Source organism: Lactuca saligna, chromosome 7 (assembly GCF_052625555.1).
Source record: "Lactuca saligna cultivar CGN05327 chromosome 7, ASM5262555v1, whole genome shotgun sequence".
Lineage (NCBI taxonomy): Eukaryota > Viridiplantae > Streptophyta > Magnoliopsida > Asterales > Asteraceae > Lactuca > Lactuca saligna.
In genome coordinates, this window is record NC_136423.1 from 47,075,148 (window position 1) to 47,092,646 (window position 17,499).

A 17,499-nucleotide genomic window follows, 5' to 3' on the forward strand; every position below is an offset into this window, starting at 1 on the left:
TTGATATGGTTAAATGTTGATCCTTAACCAGGTAGTTATAAAATCCATTTTCAGGTATAGTGTGAACTACGGAAATAGCTTATGTATTTGAGATGAGATTTGTTCCTCTTATGTGTTAAGAGCTAGACATCTAACGCGCGTTACCCCCAACTTGAACTTAAAATGAGATTGATGTGATCCAAGTTACATGTTTAGCAGGATATATGTGGAAAATGGATAACTGATAAACTTACCTTATAAATCAACTGAGGCTTTGAGTTTTTAGGAATTAGATGTTGATAGAATAACATTAAGTCATATATTACTGGGGTAGTGAAATGTTGCTAGACGTTCACCACTATCTATATCAATCTATGACGAGTCTTGTGCAAGTGGGAGATTGAAAGATCTATATGCCCATGAATCATTATAGAATGATATTGCAATATAATATATGATCCTAAAGGGTCACCTTAACAACAAATTGATGCAAATATATTATTTATAAGAATCTGATTCTTGATATATATATATATATATATATATATATATATATATATATATATATATATATATATATATATATATATATATATATTATAATTAATTGTAAATTATTTATTTCATGGAAATATTAATTTTCAATGTTAAGTATCAAAATATATCATAATATATGATTTATTATATCATGTACATCGTTTTGGACGAAAAGGGTTTTTTGTCTTATATTATGTTTTATAAGTTATAAAAACACATAAAATAGAAGAATTTTATAGAAAAAATAGCTTCTTCTTTTTATAAAATACTCAAAGAGACCATAAAGAAGAAAGAAGATTTGTTTTTGATTAATTTATTCAACACACCAATGCTAAGATCCATGGATAAAGGCTTAAAGTAAAGACTTAAAAAAACTAGTTTTCTCGCTTCTTTCACTAAGTGAAAACCACGAAATTTGTGGCTTCCCATCTTCATATTCTCTTTAGTTTTTGTCTCTTAAAGTGTTAAGAACATTAAGATGAAGATGATACTTGAATACTTTCTTTTAAGGCAAACTAGTTTCTTTGTCTTAAGAGCTTAGTAGATTCTTTTATTACAAGAAAAAGACTAGCATCTTATCAAGTTGATTTATTGTTGGTGGATATCTCTATAGAACTTCTACCTTGAAGTTTCATGTTACACGTCATCATCTTCCAATCTCCCATGAGAATCAAAGTATTCAAAAGTTGTAACATTTGTATTTCTATGGTTGTTTTTATATTTCTAAGTCTTGCAAAATGATCTTTTGGTGGGAATAAAACTAGTTTTATTTTGCTCAAAATTAAAGTATATTGTTGCCATGTTTATGTTTTTGAAATAATTTTTGAATAAAAACCCAACAAAATCTCATATATTTCAACCTTTGGACGATCTTATGTTTAAAAAAAGTAGTAACAACTTTAGTTTTTTTTTTCATTAATATCTTATACTTCGTAATCTAGGGGTGAGCAGTTGGGCCTTCGTACCAGGAATCAGACCTGGATCTGGACCTGGTAAGCATCAACAAATCCAGACTAAAGTCCACCAACTTCTGCAAAATAGGTCTGATACGGTTCCATCCAATCCAAATGCTTAATTTTACATCGAAGAACTAGGAACCTGGCCTTGGACCTAGTAAGCCTCAACAGGTACTGTCCAAGGTCCATCAATTTTTGTAAAACCGGTCTAGTCCAAATGCTCACCCTACCACAATCTCACTCGCCCACTTCCCTTTTCGTATGACTTGCTTCCTTTAAACTTATTGTGGATTTTGCTCATCCACCTACCAAACTACTACTCCTTCCTTTTTTCATTTTTTCCCACTTCTCCACACCCTACTCTTTCAACCTATAGTGTCTCAATCTAACACGACACAACATATTTACAAGGTTTAAACCCTAAACAATCTGACACGAACTCACATAGAAATAAACAAGTTCAACATGATACTTAAATAGGTCTAATTAAAGTCAAGCTATATCAACCCATTTAAGTTTCAACAGACACGGACGTTTTCCACCCTTAATTTCTATAGTCATAAGGTAATGGGTAAAAGAAAAAAATGACATGGGTATATTGTAAAGTTTAGTAGTAACCAAGAAGCAAAGTAGAATAAACCTAAAATTCGAGGTAGCTGAATGTCAAACTTTACTAAAATAATCCCATTGGTAGCAGAAGTCGCCTTCATGCGGGGTATCAAATACGAAGCCAACGCTAAAAAACAGTGGGAGAAGAAGAGCGATCGCAAAAGCGTGAAAAGTAAGTCAAAAGCTCCTTTGGTGCATCCTTTCTATCATCATAAGATACATACTGATCTAAAAACTCCCTAAACATTATAGATCTGTAAGTTTTTTTTTTGCGAATTATGATCCTCAAAGTCGCTGTTATTGGCTCGTAATCTCTATGAAGTCGAATTATTTATATCTATAGCTATAATCACGCTATGTGACCAACGAAATTAACAAATTGAAAGGAATTCGTTATATAACTATTAATTTATTAGAGTTTTAGGTTTAAAATTGGCTCTATTAGCATTGATACCTTTCTATCTGTTAATTGCAATATATATTGGCTTTTGCGATCAAATTTCAGAGACATTAAAGATGACGAAAATTGTCAGTGGCAAAATTTGCTGTTCAATTTAGCTGACTATATATCATTTTTTGTCGTGGAATTTAGAAATGACCAGTAGTATCATCAATTCATTATCGCTAATGAAAACGAACAGGAAGTTGAAACCTGATGATGAACTTGAAAAGTTAATTTGTGAACTTTACGATAGAAAACAGTTCATCGTTGGGAAGAAAGTAAAATGAGCATGATCTTAGTATCTTCATGTTGATGTATTTTGTTGCAGATTTCATTCTCTTTAGCTGCTGAAGTCGATTACATTACATCTCTGGTGATTAATATGAGTCTTGGTGGCCCTTCTCTTGGTTCTGGTTAGTTTCTTTTTGTTCATTTTCTCTATGTTAATTCCTTTTATATTTATGTAAAATGTAATGTGAAAATGGGATATTTTAATGAAAGGTGGTAGAACTGCTAGAAGGGCATTTGAGTTTGGACAGACACACGTGGTAAAACCTAAAGGCAAACACCTGGCAACCATTGTTTGGTTGCATGGTCTTGGTGACAATGGTGCAAGGTAATAATAATACTAACATCATCTCAAATTCTCAACTTCTTTTCTCTGTTTTCTATCATCTTTTTCATTTGTTTTTAATCTTTAGCTACTGAGATCTATGTTCTGTTTCCTGACAGCTGGGCCCAGCTCTTGGAGACCCTTCCTCTTCCAAATGTAAGGACAATATTCCTTTATTAACATTTATTGAAAAAAAAAAAAACAAATCATTTCCCCTGTTTTATAATTTCTACACAAAACATATAGATTGATTTAACTGAATATGATGCAGATCAAATGGATATGCCCCACATCTCCTTCTCAACCCTTAACATTATTTGGTGGCTTTCCTTCAAATGCATGTATGTTTTTATGCTCTTGTAAAAAAACAAATTAAAAAATAAAAATATGCATGAAATTATCAAAAAGTTGGTGTGATGGATTTTAGGGTTTGATGTAAGTGACCTTTCTGAGGAATCAAAACAAGATGTAGATGGACTTGATGCTTCAGCTGCACATGTTTTGAGTCTCCTCTCTGCTGAGCCTCCAGATGGTAGCTTTCATTTTTTTTTTCTTCCCCTGAAATGACCAAAATACCCTTACTAGTTATTTCTTCCACTTTGGCAGTGAAACTTGGAGTAGGAGGGTTTAGTATGGGTTCAGCCACTGCTTTATACTCTGCAAGTTGCTTTGCTCATGGAAAACTTGGGGATGACAATGCTTACTCAGCCCATTTGGATGCAGTTATTGGCCTTAGTGGCTGGCTTCCATGTGCCAAGTATTATTTACCATTTTACCCTTTCTCCTTCCCCAATCAACACCTTATTTGGTGATATGATATTCTTTACTAGGGACCTAAGTAGCAAGGTAGAAGGAGATGAAGCTGCAGCTCGAGCATCATCTTTGCCCATTTTGCTATGTCATGGAAAAGGTAACTTTTTTTTTTTTTTAAATTAATTTCACTTTTAAAAATCCAATTTTTAGATATTGACTCTATTTTCGCAATGTGATTTCAGTTGATGATGTGGTTCTCTTCCGTTATGGTGACAAGTCATCAGAGAAATTAACTTCTACTGGCTTTAAAAACTTGACCTTCAAAACCTACGACTCGTATGTAACCTTTCTATCAAATAAAATATCAGAATCACTCCAATGCATGTCAAACACAGTACTACTGACTGTTGTTTTTTTTTTTACAGGCTTGGCCACTACACGATGCCAGAAGAGATGGACGATGTTTGTTCGTGGCTAACTTCAAAATTAGAGCTCAAGTGCGAGTCGTAGTTTCATCGATTGAAAAATCAAAATCAAAACCAAAAACAATATTTTGTGATGTGATATGAAATATGATTTGCTCAAACATTTAAACAAGTGTGATGATTTGGGTGTGAAAGTTACATGGGATACTTTGGTTGTGGTTCCAAACAATCAATCATTTAAATACTTGGGTTTACAATCTACAGAAAAGTACATTCGATTGTGTACAACAAACGGAAGCGATAAACAAAACAATAATAAACTTAGGAGCAAAATAAAAAATCACTTGAAATCTCAACAAATTACTATGAAAGAAAGATTGGGTTTTTGGTTTCATCTAGCGACCTCTTTGATAAAAGATACATCATTGTAGGGTGGTGGGAGGAGGTGTTTATCTTGCTCATCATTGTCATATTCTTCTTCTGTAGGTGGAGGTGGTTCTTGAGCATTGGTTGTTGACACAGATGTGTTCCCATCTTCTTCTGTAAATCCATCAGATCAAAATATTACTATTCTAATATATCTATTTCACATTAAATTAAAGGGCAAATTTGTAAAAAGACAGGACTTATCTCTCATACTTTATCTATAATAAGTCAAAAAGAATATAAAAAACATACCACAATTATGATACTCAGGAAGCTGTTTAACAGCAGATACTTGAAGGCTTTCAGGAAGTAGACAACTGCAAACAGCACCTACACATTATGAAACCAAAATATCACTACTGTGTTTGACTTTGACATGTATTGATTAATGAATGAATAGGACAAAAGCAAAAAGACATAAATACCCTCATAAAAAATAAAAAATACGCACCTAATCTGGCGAGTCGGTTGACCCAGCCAGGGATACTTTTGCCAGTTAATCTTTGGGAAATGTCATCTGTAAAATGGTTGCAGTTTTTGGAAATGAGGTGATATGTGTCTCCATGATACTCTGAAGCCACATTCTCAATAAATTCCCTAAATTCGGATGGTGATTTGGTTACATGCCCTAATGGGATTGAACATCTGTAAACAAAACCAGGGCAACTCTTGGGTTCAACTTCAAACACACCACTAATTGGAAAATCATGAGCCCCGTATCCGTATTCCATACCATACACTGTAACAAATGAAAGGGTAATTACGTAATTTCACATTTATCTCAATTGACTTGCAAATCTTAGTTGATACAGAAAAAACGAGTAAGCATAGCTTTTTATCTGTCATTTCTGTGTTCATGAATAAAACTCAATCAACATTACATAGCATCTTTTACAACTAAAGAAACTTGATTTATCTTAAAGCCTAAAAAAAAATCTATCCCATGAAGAATGACATGTAGTAAAATCCCAAAATAACCAATCAAAAATCTTTGCATTTTTGAAAGATCCCGATTCATTGATTAAGAAGACATCTTTTATGGCGCAAGAACCACAAAGAGCTCATAAAACAATTAATGTTTTATATTCTACAAAACCCATATCACCAAATACAAATCAAAGAAAACCCAAATGATTTAATTTGTACAATTTGGAATTGAACATAAACACCCATGAAAAGTTAAGTCGTGATCACCATTTAACTGTAATCCAAAACCTCATAAATCATTAAGTTAAAACATAAACCCATTGCAGTTACAGATCATTCTACAAAACCAATTACGAAAGAAAAGTAAGAGCCCAAATGATTCTATTCATCAAGAAGACATGAGTGTAAGGCTCAAGAACCCCTACCCAAAAACCTCATAAAACTTTGAACTAAAACAAAAACCCATTAACGTTTCAAATCAGTCGACTAAACCCACATCACCATATACAAAATCGCCTAAAATGGAATTAGATCAGGTTGGATTTTTGCTCACCTTGAATACCCGAATGAAAAATACCAAATCCAAACCAGATGCTGTACGAATTGATAGGGGTAAGATCATATACATTCAGGAAAACTTGTGTGTCCATGTTGCTGTAATTCCTTTCTGGGCTTGTTGAGTTTGATGAGGTACTGTGTCGTCCCATTTGCTGATTTTAGTTTGCTTGTCTCTAAAATTAAAAGTGATCTATCTTTCTGAAGAAGAGAAAAGGGGCTTCGTATGATTTTATGAACGATTTTTCGTTTCTGGGATCATACTTTTTGCTGTGAGATACAAACACACACTCCAATCGAAAAGGGTTGATTTTCCTGTTCGGGGAAGAGGCAAAATTGATCGGAACTCTTTTCGAGTGTACAATTGGGAAAAGGAAAAAGGAAAAGGAGAAAGGGTAAAGTGGGAAGAGGGATTTTCAGAAAGCTGTATAAGTTCAATTTGGATCGTGGGATCAATCATGGAAGTGAACGAGTCAGGACTCGCTGTGTCGCTCAGCTCATTTGGGCCCTTTGATAAAATATGACAGATTGGGATCAATCATCAAAGTTTCATCAGGTAGGGTTGAGTTTTTGACCGAAAAGAAAATGTATTTTTTTTATAGAATATAAAATTTTAAAATATTTAAAACATTTAAAAAAAACATCAATTTTTGATAAAATGTTTCAATATGACCACTCTTACATGTTATATGATAGGTGAATTATGAGAAAAAACATTAATATTTTTTCAAAATTTTAGTTTAACCATTAATTTATGGTTAGTTATTTTAAAACAAATAAAAATTAGTGTTTTTTTTAACATTATTTCGAATCATAATGGTCACGATGGAACATTTACGAAAAAACTGAGGTTTTTTTAATACAAATAAATATTGGATGGTTAAATAAAAAAATATAAAAAAAAAAAAAAAAAAAAAAAGATTAAGTATAGTTTTTTTTGTAATTAGCCCAAATATTTTATCAAATAATTAAAGTTTTAAATTTTTATATTTTTATAGATATTCAGTTTTTTACTATAACAATATAATTCAATCAATGTATCTATGATTAATGAGTGTTTTTTTTATCAAAAGAGTGTTTTTTATAAACTATCGAATAGGTATGGTTTTGAAAATATTTAATAAATGGTGTATTTTTAAAAATTTATAATTTTATGTTTTTTAACTATTTTTATTATATATATATATATATATATATATATATATATATATATATATATATATATATATACTTTTTAAAACTTTTTTCTACTAATGCTTATCAAAAAAATTTACAAACATCAATTTTTACTTTGAGTTAATATTACTGTAACTCAATCAACTATCAATTTTTATATTAAATAGTCCCTCAAGTTTTTTTTTTGGTATCTTAGAAGTATTAACTTCGGGTTTTAGTTTTAAAATGTTCTTTTATAGATAATGAAAGGGTCTACCGATAAACCCCTATCTAGTTGGCAAGATACATTGTCATGTCATTAAATGAATTTTGCTAACTCTTGTGCCATAAAGCAACACTTTTTTTTTTATGAATATAACCACCGAATCAACACTTTTTTTTCGATGAAGATCAACGTAGACAAATTTTGTGATGAAAATCGTTGGAGTGCAGGGATGCTAACCGGCTCTGTGTCATCGTCATTGTCGTCCAATAATCTTCTCTTACATCCCTCTTTCCTAGATGCCCTACATGAATCTTTCAAATTCTAGTCTTCTTGTAACATCCGGTTTTGAGGTATGTTTTACTTTAATTTAAGATTTGATTTTGGAGAGTCACTACGGCGTGGGAAGGATGGCCGCCATGACATGGCGAGACATTTTCCAGCCGCGGGTCTTTTTGCCTCGCCACGATGTGGCAAGGAAGGTCACGGCGTGGCCGCCGCTGATGTCTTAAACTCTAATTTTTCAGGTTTTACATCTATTTAAAGGAATAAGGAGGCTAGGGTTTGCCCACCCTCAGCCTCCACCGCCCTCTTAAACTTAGAAGAAATCCTAACTCATTTTCCTCCATTTTTGAAGCTTTCTTAAGTGCTTTTGAGAGGTCTTGAAGGAAGAAGCAAGAAGAAGTAAGCTAAGGATCAACAAGAGAGTCCCTATCTCCTTTCCTAGCTCAATTTTGGACACTTGTAAGTGTTCAAGGTTCCATCTTTTTTATTATAGAGTGTTAGATCCTGTATTTTGTCCCATTTTTTTCTTGGTCTTGTGTAACATCCCGTTTTCCAAGTATGAGATTTATTATTTTAAAAGTCAAAATTCCCTTGGAACTCGTCAAGATGATGGCCTCAATTCAACGTGTTGAAAGGCCTTGGGCCACACATCTTTTTGGACCAAGTCGACGAGTTGGTGGTTGATTATGAAACCCTAATTTTTAGGGTGTTAAACCCTATCTAAAGGCCTTAAGTCCCATTTATGGCCTCCCTAATTGCCTCCTCTGTCCAGAAACCCTAATTTTTGTGCATACTCTCTCAAGTTAAGTGTGTAAGCTTGAACAGTTGGTCCTTTTGGTGTTCTTTTGAAGGAACTTGAGGTTGGAAGTGTCTAGATTTAAGGGAAGTCTTCGGATCCAGAAACTCTGTCACACCCCCAAACCAGAACGGCGGAAACATTCAGGGGTGGAGGACATCATGTACAGACAACAGCTGAATAAAAGTAATCAAAGCAACAACCATTGTATTAATTAATATCTAGTTTTACATTCTGTCCAAAATATTGCATGATTAACATTAAACAATAACCAGAAGACAAGACGTAAAGTTACTATGCTCCGTCTTCATAAATCCTGATAAGGTACCTGTATACTAGTTATCCTTAGAATACAAGTGGTTTGAAAAAAGTATCAACATTAAAGTTGGTGAGTTCATAAGCATTTTGTTTTAGAAAATATGTTCTTCGTTCTTTGAAAATGTTAATGTTTTCCTCTAGAAAATCCAATATTTTCTGATGTGATGAATGATAAATAAGGTGACTTGTAAGTTAAAGTTGGATCTTTTGTAAATACGTTACTAGTTGCATCTGCTCTACTGCAAATCATTTTTTTTATAAGTAATCGCCTTTTTGTTTTCAGAAAGTTAAGTTGTAATTTGTTTACTTGTAAAAGAATGACGGTAATCCTAGAAAATCCTATATTTTCCATAGAAAACGAGTTGAAATGTTAAACGTTCCAAGACTGAAAGGTTCAAGTATAAATACCATACTTAATTTATTTGCAAAGTAGTCTTAAACCCTAAGACAAAAGTGTTTGGATGTTGATGTGCGTTAAGTTTGTATACTTGATGTTTTGTTACTTGATAAAAATTGGTTTGATGTATGTTTCCCCAATGTTGTAAGTTCGGTTCTAGAAAGTGATTTGCTATACAAGTACGTGTTGGTATGACCCATATCTGTTCCTCCTATGATTACTTAGTGAATCAGAGTTATATATAGGTAAGATTGAATGAACTGTTGATTGGGTGATTCCACTCTAAGCCCACAACCAAACAAGGAACAGGAAGTAAGGCGGAAAACACGCATTCCACTGCTTATCGAATATTGTCTAATTATAACTTTGGCGTATAAACCAAGACAATCCTAGAATTTACAATAAGATACCTTTAGATCCTACTGGTTTGTAAAGTCCTTTGTTGTGGTTTTATAATTAAATAAAACTAAGTGAAGTTTGTTTACATATTCATACACTAATCGTACTGATGATACCAAATTGTGAGTTCTCATAACCATACTAATACGACGGATGGCCTGACTGGAGTTGAAATCGTTCATGATATTTGTTACCCCAGGCCTGCCAGCCTAACTCTAGCTAATAGTTAAGGTGCGGGATTGTCAGTTCCATATAGATCTATACACAAACTCACGCTCTTCCGCCAGGAGACTCTGGTTATTAAGGTCATGGCTTTTGTTGGCACTTACATAAGTACTTGAAGACGTTATCTCACAAAGCTATGCTGACAGTTAAATGTAGAACAAAGAATTTTTTTTTTTTTTTTTGTAAATAACATGTAGCTTTGTAAAATAGTTCGTTCCATAAACTATACCTATTATAGTTTATAAGTTGGTTTTTCCGTGTTATGACCTAAGCCTGTAAAATAGTTGCATTTGTTCCATAAACTATAATTATTATAGTTTATAAGTTTGTTTTTCCGTGTTATAACCTGAGCCTGTAAAATAGTTCCCTTTGTTCCATAAACTATACTTATTATAATTTATAAATTTGTTTTTCTGTATTATGATCTAAGCCTGTAAAATATTCTCTTTGTTCCATAAATTATACTTATTATAGTTTATAAGTTTGTTTTTCAGTGTTAAAATCTGAACTTCTAAACTAGTTTTCGTTCATGTAAAAATATTACGAATTATGATATTTTGTAGTTTAACCCCAATGATGTTTGACGTATTTAGTAACTTCACATTTAAATGCATGCTAACGGTACGAAAATATAATAAACAAAATTATATTCTTAAACACAAGGTTACTTGTGTTTTACTTGTATCCCCTCCCCCCCCCCCCCCCCCCCCCCTCTTTTAAAAACATTGATAAAACTTGGAAAAATATGGGGGTATGAACTCAACTCAAATGTGTATACTCGATTGAGTTGTGAAGTGCTAACAGTGGTTCTCAAATTAGAATACGTGACAGTAGTCGTATCCTAAAAATAATTATCCCCGACGTCGTATTTAAATTAATAAGATATTAATTTAAATAATAAATTAAATAATGTTGTAAATAATAATTAAAGTGTTAAACAACACTTTAATTATGTAATGAATATCTACAATAATTATTTTGAATTATCTGAAATGTTGAAATGGGTTTTCGGTGAACAAATAGAGTTTTCGGTGGGGGTTTGGGTGATTTCGGTTGGAGCTTGAAGATTTGAAGATCTTGTTGAATGTTCTTGGTGTTCTTGGTGTTCTAGGTGTCTTCTTGGTAAATTTATGAAGATTCGAAGGAAATCTAGGCCGAATCTTATGAGTTTTGAGAGCAAAATGGAAGTGTATTCGGTGGAAAAGTGGGAAAATAAATTGGGTGTTCGGCTGAGTAAATATATATAGGAAGTAGAATTCGGTCTTAATGGGATAGGCCATTAGTTTGTTCAGTCTTAATGGGCCTTTTCTTTGCGTGTTCGGTCATAGCAAGACTGAAAACACCTTTGCTTAATTGTTATGGCCGAAAACATCATTTACATTAGATTCCAAATACCGAATTCTTGTTGCTTTTGATTTCCATGATAGAATTCATGTTGTTTCTAGAATATATGGACCGAATTCTCTTTGTTTCATGAATTATTGGCCGAAAACACATATATGGGAGGTTATTTCATGTTTAACACTTTACACTTTTAACATATGTTGACATATATTAGTGTAAATCAACTTAGTTTTCTAACCACACTTAGTTATTAGCTTTATAAACTTGCCTTAAAGGCTATAAAGGATACAATGCAACAAGGATTGCAATGTGGTTTCGCTTATACTAGGTTAGGGTTTAGACTTTGTTGGGTCTAAAATTTTCCAGTTGTGACAAACTTTTCGAGTATTGTAGTTCTTTTGAGGTAAAAAGTCGACAACTTGCTTATCTGTTGCTTAGATATATTCCTTGGAAGTTTATTGTCATATTAGGCTCATTTTTGGGGTTGTTTATTGTATTGTTCTGGTTTTGTTGTGTATTGGTATTTTGGGGAAACTTGCTAAGCTTTGGGTTTACAGTTTTGGATTATGTTTTAGGTACTTCCCAGGATCGTGGGAAGGCGCAGGCGTGATCCTGTACCTCCTCATGTTTTTATTTCACGATTTTGGGAATTTTCTAATGTTGAACTTATTTTGAAACATTATCCATTAATATCATAATGATGATCAGATCTTGACCATGGAACTTCTGCAATTGGAGGATTCATCTTAACCCATTAAGACACTTTAAACCCAGTGCCCACGACGTAGCCTAGGTTCCCACGACGTGGCTACTGGGGGAAATGTGTGTGTTTTGTTGTTTGAAGGCCACGACATGGCCAAGGATGACGACGACGTGGAGGGTCAACCTTGACCCTTGACTTTTGGTCAAACCCCTAGTTTTGGAAGGGAAATTAAGGTTGTACTTTGTATGATTGTATATATGGTTTGTAGCATCTGTATTTGTGGAAGTAGGAATAGTAGCAGTTAATCATCGTTTACTAGGTGACTCTCTTTACTATACTCGCGAGTCGAAGGCACCAATATCGGCCCACTGGATTATATTTGTAGGATGATATAGCCTTTTGTGACACTTGCTAATATGCATGTATGTGCTTGTTGTCTTTGTAAATCTTGCTGATATGATTATATGCTTAGTTGTAAGGGTAAAATAGACCCAGAACTGATTGAAAGATACCGAAGGGGGTGAAATAGACCCAGTACCGGTTGAAAGATACCGAAGGGGGTGAAGTAGACCCAGTTTTAGTTTCGAACTGTTATGTATGTTTGGTATGAGGTATTTTGGGGGAACTCACTAAGTTTTGTGCTTATAGTTTTATATTTATGGTTTTAGGTACTTCCAGTTCGAAAGAGAAGGGTCCGGTATGATCGCACCGCATCAACCAACATCTTGTATTTTATGTCATGATTTGTAGTCTAATAACTATTTTATACATTATAACATTTTGATGGATTTTCATTAAATGAAGTGATGTTTTTGTTGGTTTTATAAGGAAATTTTTACATAGTGTTTTTTGGGATGTTACACTTCTCTTATGTCATTCTTTCATAGATGCCTCGCATGAACGCTTCAATTTCTCCACTACAGGTACTCTCGAGCTTTTCACACCTTTTTTCTGTATATACTTACCCATTTTTGTTTATTGATTTATCCAAAAGACTGTAGATGGAGGCCTCGTGAAGAGTTGTAGAACTAATAAATATCATTGAAGAAAAACAAGTAGCTTCGCATACATAGTTCGAGATCACGATAAGATTTTATGTAAAAAAAATATCCTGTCATTTTTATGTTCCTGCTTTAAGATAATCACGACTACCATAATTTTTATATTCATGATTGCATCTCCGCACATATTTTAAGGCTAGTTTGAAATGTAAATCCTATGGTTTCCAGGTCTATTGAGTGACTGAGAAAAACAAGGTCGTTAACGTTTGCAGTGAAGATGGGGATAAAATTTTCAGAACAAATGAAGGGGAAACTGAAATTAAGAGTGAAAACCATACAAAAAATAAGAAGAGAAAACATATTCAATGAAGTATTTGGGGAAATTGAAGGAAAGAAATTGTTAAAAGCTTCTCAATGCTACTTATCAACCAATGCAAGTCCAATCGCTAGAATATTGTTCATTGCTACTTAAAAGACAACTTTCTACAATGATGGATCCATCACATTATGTTCACCAAATGGTGACCCGTTCGAAAACCTTACAAATTAATTAATTCAAAACCATTCCCCATTTTGCAAATCTTGTTGAAAGACATGTACTTTGATTACATATAAATTGTTAAAATATGATTGAATGTTGTTGGCTTTAAGTATTGATTCCAGTAAACTAGATTAAAGAAGCAAATGATAGTGAGAACGTGGAGAACCTTGAACAAAAGTACATATAAATTAGAACATAAGATTGTTTTGTTCCTCTAACACATAAAAAACACACATCGATAGAGATGATATATTCCGACATTTAGATTGATGGAGAGGATGACATTCAACGATTTTCAATATAAATATACCAGAGTGGTGGAGATGTGTAGGTGTTAGTGTTTAGGATCATAGATTAGACATGAGTGGAATAGTAAAAAAAGTAAGACACATTTTCTATAAGATAATCAAGATATTAATGGGTGATGTGAGGTGAATTTTAGTTTAATTTTTTTTAGTGAAAAAATAAATCATATCAAAAAAACCGTCAATTATAAGTCAGTGTCATTTTTAATAGATAAAAATGGATTTTATATTTCTGAAATACACACACAAAAAAATGATAGTTAGGACATCCATAATGCACCAAACTCCATAAAATCCAATGGATTGCCACATCATTTTTCTACGTTCCATACAATTCAATCAATTTTTTCCTACAATGCATTCAACTCTACAAAGTTCAATAGAAAATTATAAAAGTTAGTTTATAATATGTATTTAAGATTAGAAAACTTTCATTTTTCCATTGAAGAGTTCAATAGTCAATGAATTTCAAATCTATATTTTTCTACGTTCCATACAACTCAATCAATTTTTTCCTACAATGCATTCAACTCTACAAAGTTCAATAGAAAATTATAAAAGTTAGTTTATAATATGTATTTAAGATTAGAAAACTTTCATTTTTCCATTGAAGAGTTCAATAGTCAATGAATTTCAAATCTATTGAATCTCAAGGTGCATCTCACTATCATAGAGTTTCACAATTATGTTATAGTTTCACGATTGTGGATCCTCTTAGTTGGATTAAATGACATTAACCTATTAACCGAGCCTAAATCATAAAATGTCATATTTGTATCTTGTTTTGTGACAGGGATAATGTCATAAAAAACCTGAAGTTTGGCAGAAAATATCGGTTTTACCCTTCGGCAGATTTTTGGTTCATTTATACCGCAAACTTGTCATTTTTTTGTCGGTTATGCCCTTGTTACCTGCAATAGCAGGTTTCCAGGTTACTATTAATTATTTTTTGCGAAAAAACCCTTAAGTTTACAAATATTTTGCAAAAAAAACCCTTAAGATTATAAACATATAAAATATAAATATATATTCAAAATTTTATAAAACTAAATAGTTTTCTACTGAAACATATTTTTATTTTTATGTATGGTAAATTATATATTTGTTCGATACAAAGTTTTTATATTTAAATTTTAAAAAATACGTAGTTTTATCAAAATTTAAATATATTTATTAATTAATACTTAAACTTTTCAAAGCAACATTAAAAAACGTCTGTTAGCTAATAATAATATGACATTAGTTACATTCAATTAATTTTTTTAAAAGAAAAATAAAATTATTTTATTTTTTTAAAAGGTTTGTATTTCAGAAATAATAAACTATCATATTTTTTATAAAAATAAATATAATTATATAATAAATTAGACAAATATATTTATATTTTATATGTTTAAAATGTTTATATTTATTTATGATGTTTAAAGTGTTTATTATATTTTTATAAAAAAAATATGATAATATTATTATGTATTTAAACATAGAAAAATATGATATGTTAGTATTTCTGAAATACAAACTTTTTAAACATATAAAATATTTTTATTTACCTTTTAAAAAAATTAATTGAATGTATTTGATGTCATATTATTCATATTAACTATTTTAGCATAATTAATTATTAACTAACAAATGTTTTTTAATTTTGTTTTGAAAAGTTGAAGTATTAATTAAGAAACATATTCAAATTTTGATAAAACTATGTAACTTTTTTAAAATTTAAATATAAAAAGTTTATATCAAACCAATATAAAAGTTACCATATGTAAAGCTAAAAATATGTTTCAGTAGAAAACTATTTAGTTTTATCAAATTTTGAATATATATTTATATTTTATATGTTTATAATATTAAGGGTTTTTTTGCAAAATATTTGTAAACATAAGGGTTTTTTCGCAAAAAATAATTCATAGTAACCTGGAAACCTGTTATTGCAGGTAACAAGGGCAAAACCGACAAAAAAATGATAAGTTTGCGGTATAAACGAACCAAAAATCTGCCGAAGGGTAAAACCGACATTTTCTGCCAAACTTAAGGTTTTTTATGACATTATCCCTTTTGTGACATTACCCCTATTTTTTATAATGAGCCTTAATTTTCTCATCAGTAAATTGCAAAATATGATAAAAATTCATATTCGCATGAAAGATTAAACAAAACACCATTTCAATTAACTACTGATAATGTCTTTTTACAATATATTTCACATCTTTCAAGATAAATCATCATCAACACCATCGGACAACCCATTATCATCCTAACTCTCACCAACAACCGCGTCCCGAGCCCTCGCTCGAGATCTTCTCGAACCGTTTCCCGGTCTAGACATATTAACCACATAAGCCCTCAATGTTGATTCAAGTGTACGCAAAAAATCCAAAAGATCGCTCTCTCCTTCCAGCCACCGCCACTCCTGCCGTTGCCTAAGATCCACCTCCGATGGTCTTACCAGAGGGTGCACCACCCTCGCGTGCCTCCTTAACTCTGAATACACCCCTGAAAACTGACACGTTTCACTTGTACAGCTTCTTGATTTCGTGTTCATGAACTCACGGGCGGCTTCCACCACCACCCACCCTTTCACCTGTCCCCGACAGAGCGGACATACCACTTTTGATTCCTGGACGGTGGCGATGGACGGTGGTTCACCGGTGGTGGCCGGAGTTTCAAAGGACTTACGGAACTGGTTGAAGCAATTGGAGTGGCGGAGGCTTGTGTCACACATGTAAGGGCGACAATTGTTGTCGTGTGAAGAACATAAGGTGCTGTTTGTTTTTCGGAAAAAAACCTCTCCAAACCTCTTACTGCTGCGTGACGCAGCACACGCGCAACACTTTTCATCTCGCAGCTATTTGTTTTTTAGAAGTCTTCTGAATCAAAAACCTCTGCGCGTGCTCTGTTTGGTGCAGCACTTGTACTGCCTCTTCCAACCTCTTTTTCTTCTTTTTTACTGCTGAAATTTTGATTATGTTATTAAATTTTTATTTCACATTTTTTTTTTTCGTTTTTTCTTATTGATTTTATTTTTTCATTTTTTTATATTCAATAATGATAATTTCTTGATGAAATATCATTATTTTTTACTAAAATATCTTTATTTTTTGTTGAAATATCATTAATTTTTACCGAAATGTTATACATTATTAAATTTTACGTATTAAAAAGCTATTTTTGGTTTATAAAATTAGTTTATTTTAATTTTTTAATATCCGCAGCAGTATGCAGATATTAAAAAAACAAACACGCTTCTTATTATAGTCTGCAGCTGTTTGGTCCACCTCTTCTACTACAGAGGCTTACAGAGGTGGTCAACAGACTTCATGAATTTTTGCTTTAGAAAATCAAACATTGTGAGGGTGTTCCATACATACAGGGCATCGAGCTTCTTCCCATTCTTTCAGATTTTGATCTTTTTCTAATCGCTTTGAATGACCGGTGTTGGTGTTGCATTTGTATGGAGAATGCCGGGACTTATCGGTGGACACTGAGTTGTCTCGTCTCACCTTTGGCATTGTTATCTGTAAAAAAAAAAAAAAAAAAAAAAAAAAAAAAAAAAAAAAAAAAAACCTAATTACATTAAAGAAA

At 32.2% G+C, this 17,499-nt stretch overlaps 3 protein-coding genes across 4 annotated transcripts; 1 reads left to right on the forward strand and 2 right to left on the reverse strand.

The window, feature by feature from the left end:
* The first annotated feature begins 2,131 nt into the window (after positions 1–2,131).
* Positions 2,132–4,556, forward strand: LOC145004431 (uncharacterized). 2 transcript variants are annotated; one of them, XM_078963345.1, is made up of 10 exons: positions 2,132–2,253; positions 2,852–2,936; positions 3,025–3,139; positions 3,256–3,292; positions 3,408–3,477; positions 3,564–3,668; positions 3,743–3,893; positions 3,967–4,046; positions 4,132–4,225; positions 4,315–4,556. In XM_078963345.1, the coding sequence occupies exons 2-10, from the start codon at positions 2,906–2,908 to the stop codon at positions 4,397–4,399; spliced, it is 768 nt and encodes a 255-aa protein (XP_078819471.1). In that variant the 5' UTR covers positions 2,132–2,253; positions 2,852–2,905; the 3' UTR covers positions 4,400–4,556. The 2 variants fall into 2 exon arrangements, with proteins under 2 accessions (XP_078819471.1, XP_078819472.1); XM_078963346.1 differs by having other exon boundaries at positions 2,212–2,337.
* LOC145004432 (deSI-like protein At4g17486) lies at positions 4,510–6,721 on the reverse strand. Its single transcript, XM_078963347.1, has 4 exons — positions 6,221–6,721; positions 5,192–5,479; positions 4,993–5,070; positions 4,510–4,854 (listed from the first exon to the last, which is right to left on the reverse strand). The coding sequence occupies exons 1-4, from the start codon at positions 6,372–6,374 to the stop codon at positions 4,706–4,708; spliced, it is 669 nt and encodes a 222-aa protein (XP_078819473.1). The 5' UTR covers positions 6,375–6,721; the 3' UTR covers positions 4,510–4,705.
* A 9,450-nt stretch (positions 6,722–16,171) lies between these two features.
* On the reverse strand, positions 16,172–16,639 carry LOC145006902 (uncharacterized). The gene has a single exon (XM_078965925.1). It carries the CDS (start codon positions 16,637–16,639, stop codon positions 16,172–16,174), a length of 468 nt encoding a protein of 155 aa, XP_078822051.1.
* Between the last annotated feature and the right edge of the window lie 860 nt (positions 16,640–17,499).

Bases quoted from the DNA above. Each gene is read 5' to 3' on its own strand.
- LOC145004431 (XM_078963345.1), top strand. From the start codon at position 2,906: ATGAGTCTTGGTGGCCCTTCTCTTGGTTCTG. The intron at 4,047-4,131 runs GTAACTTTTTTT...ATGTGATTTCAG, and splicing joins TTTGCTATGTCATGGAAAAG to TTGATGATGTGGTTCTCTTC. The intron at 4,226-4,314 runs GTATGTAACCTT...TTTTTTTTACAG, and splicing joins ACCTTCAAAACCTACGACTC to GCTTGGCCACTACACGATGC.
- LOC145004432 (XM_078963347.1), bottom strand. From the start codon at position 6,374: ATGGGACGACACAGTACCTCATCAAACTCAACAAGCCCAGAAAGGAAT. The intron at 5,480-6,220 runs GTGAGCAAAAAT...CATTTGTTACAG, and splicing joins TTTTCATTCGGGTATTCAAG to TGTATGGTATGGAATACGGA. The intron at 5,071-5,191 runs GTGCGTATTTTT...CATAATGTGTAG, and splicing joins CAACCGACTCGCCAGATTAG to GTGCTGTTTGCAGTTGTCTA.
- LOC145006902 (XM_078965925.1), bottom strand. From the start codon at position 16,639: ATGTGTGACACAAGCCTCCGCCACTCCAATTGCTTCAACCAGTTCCGT.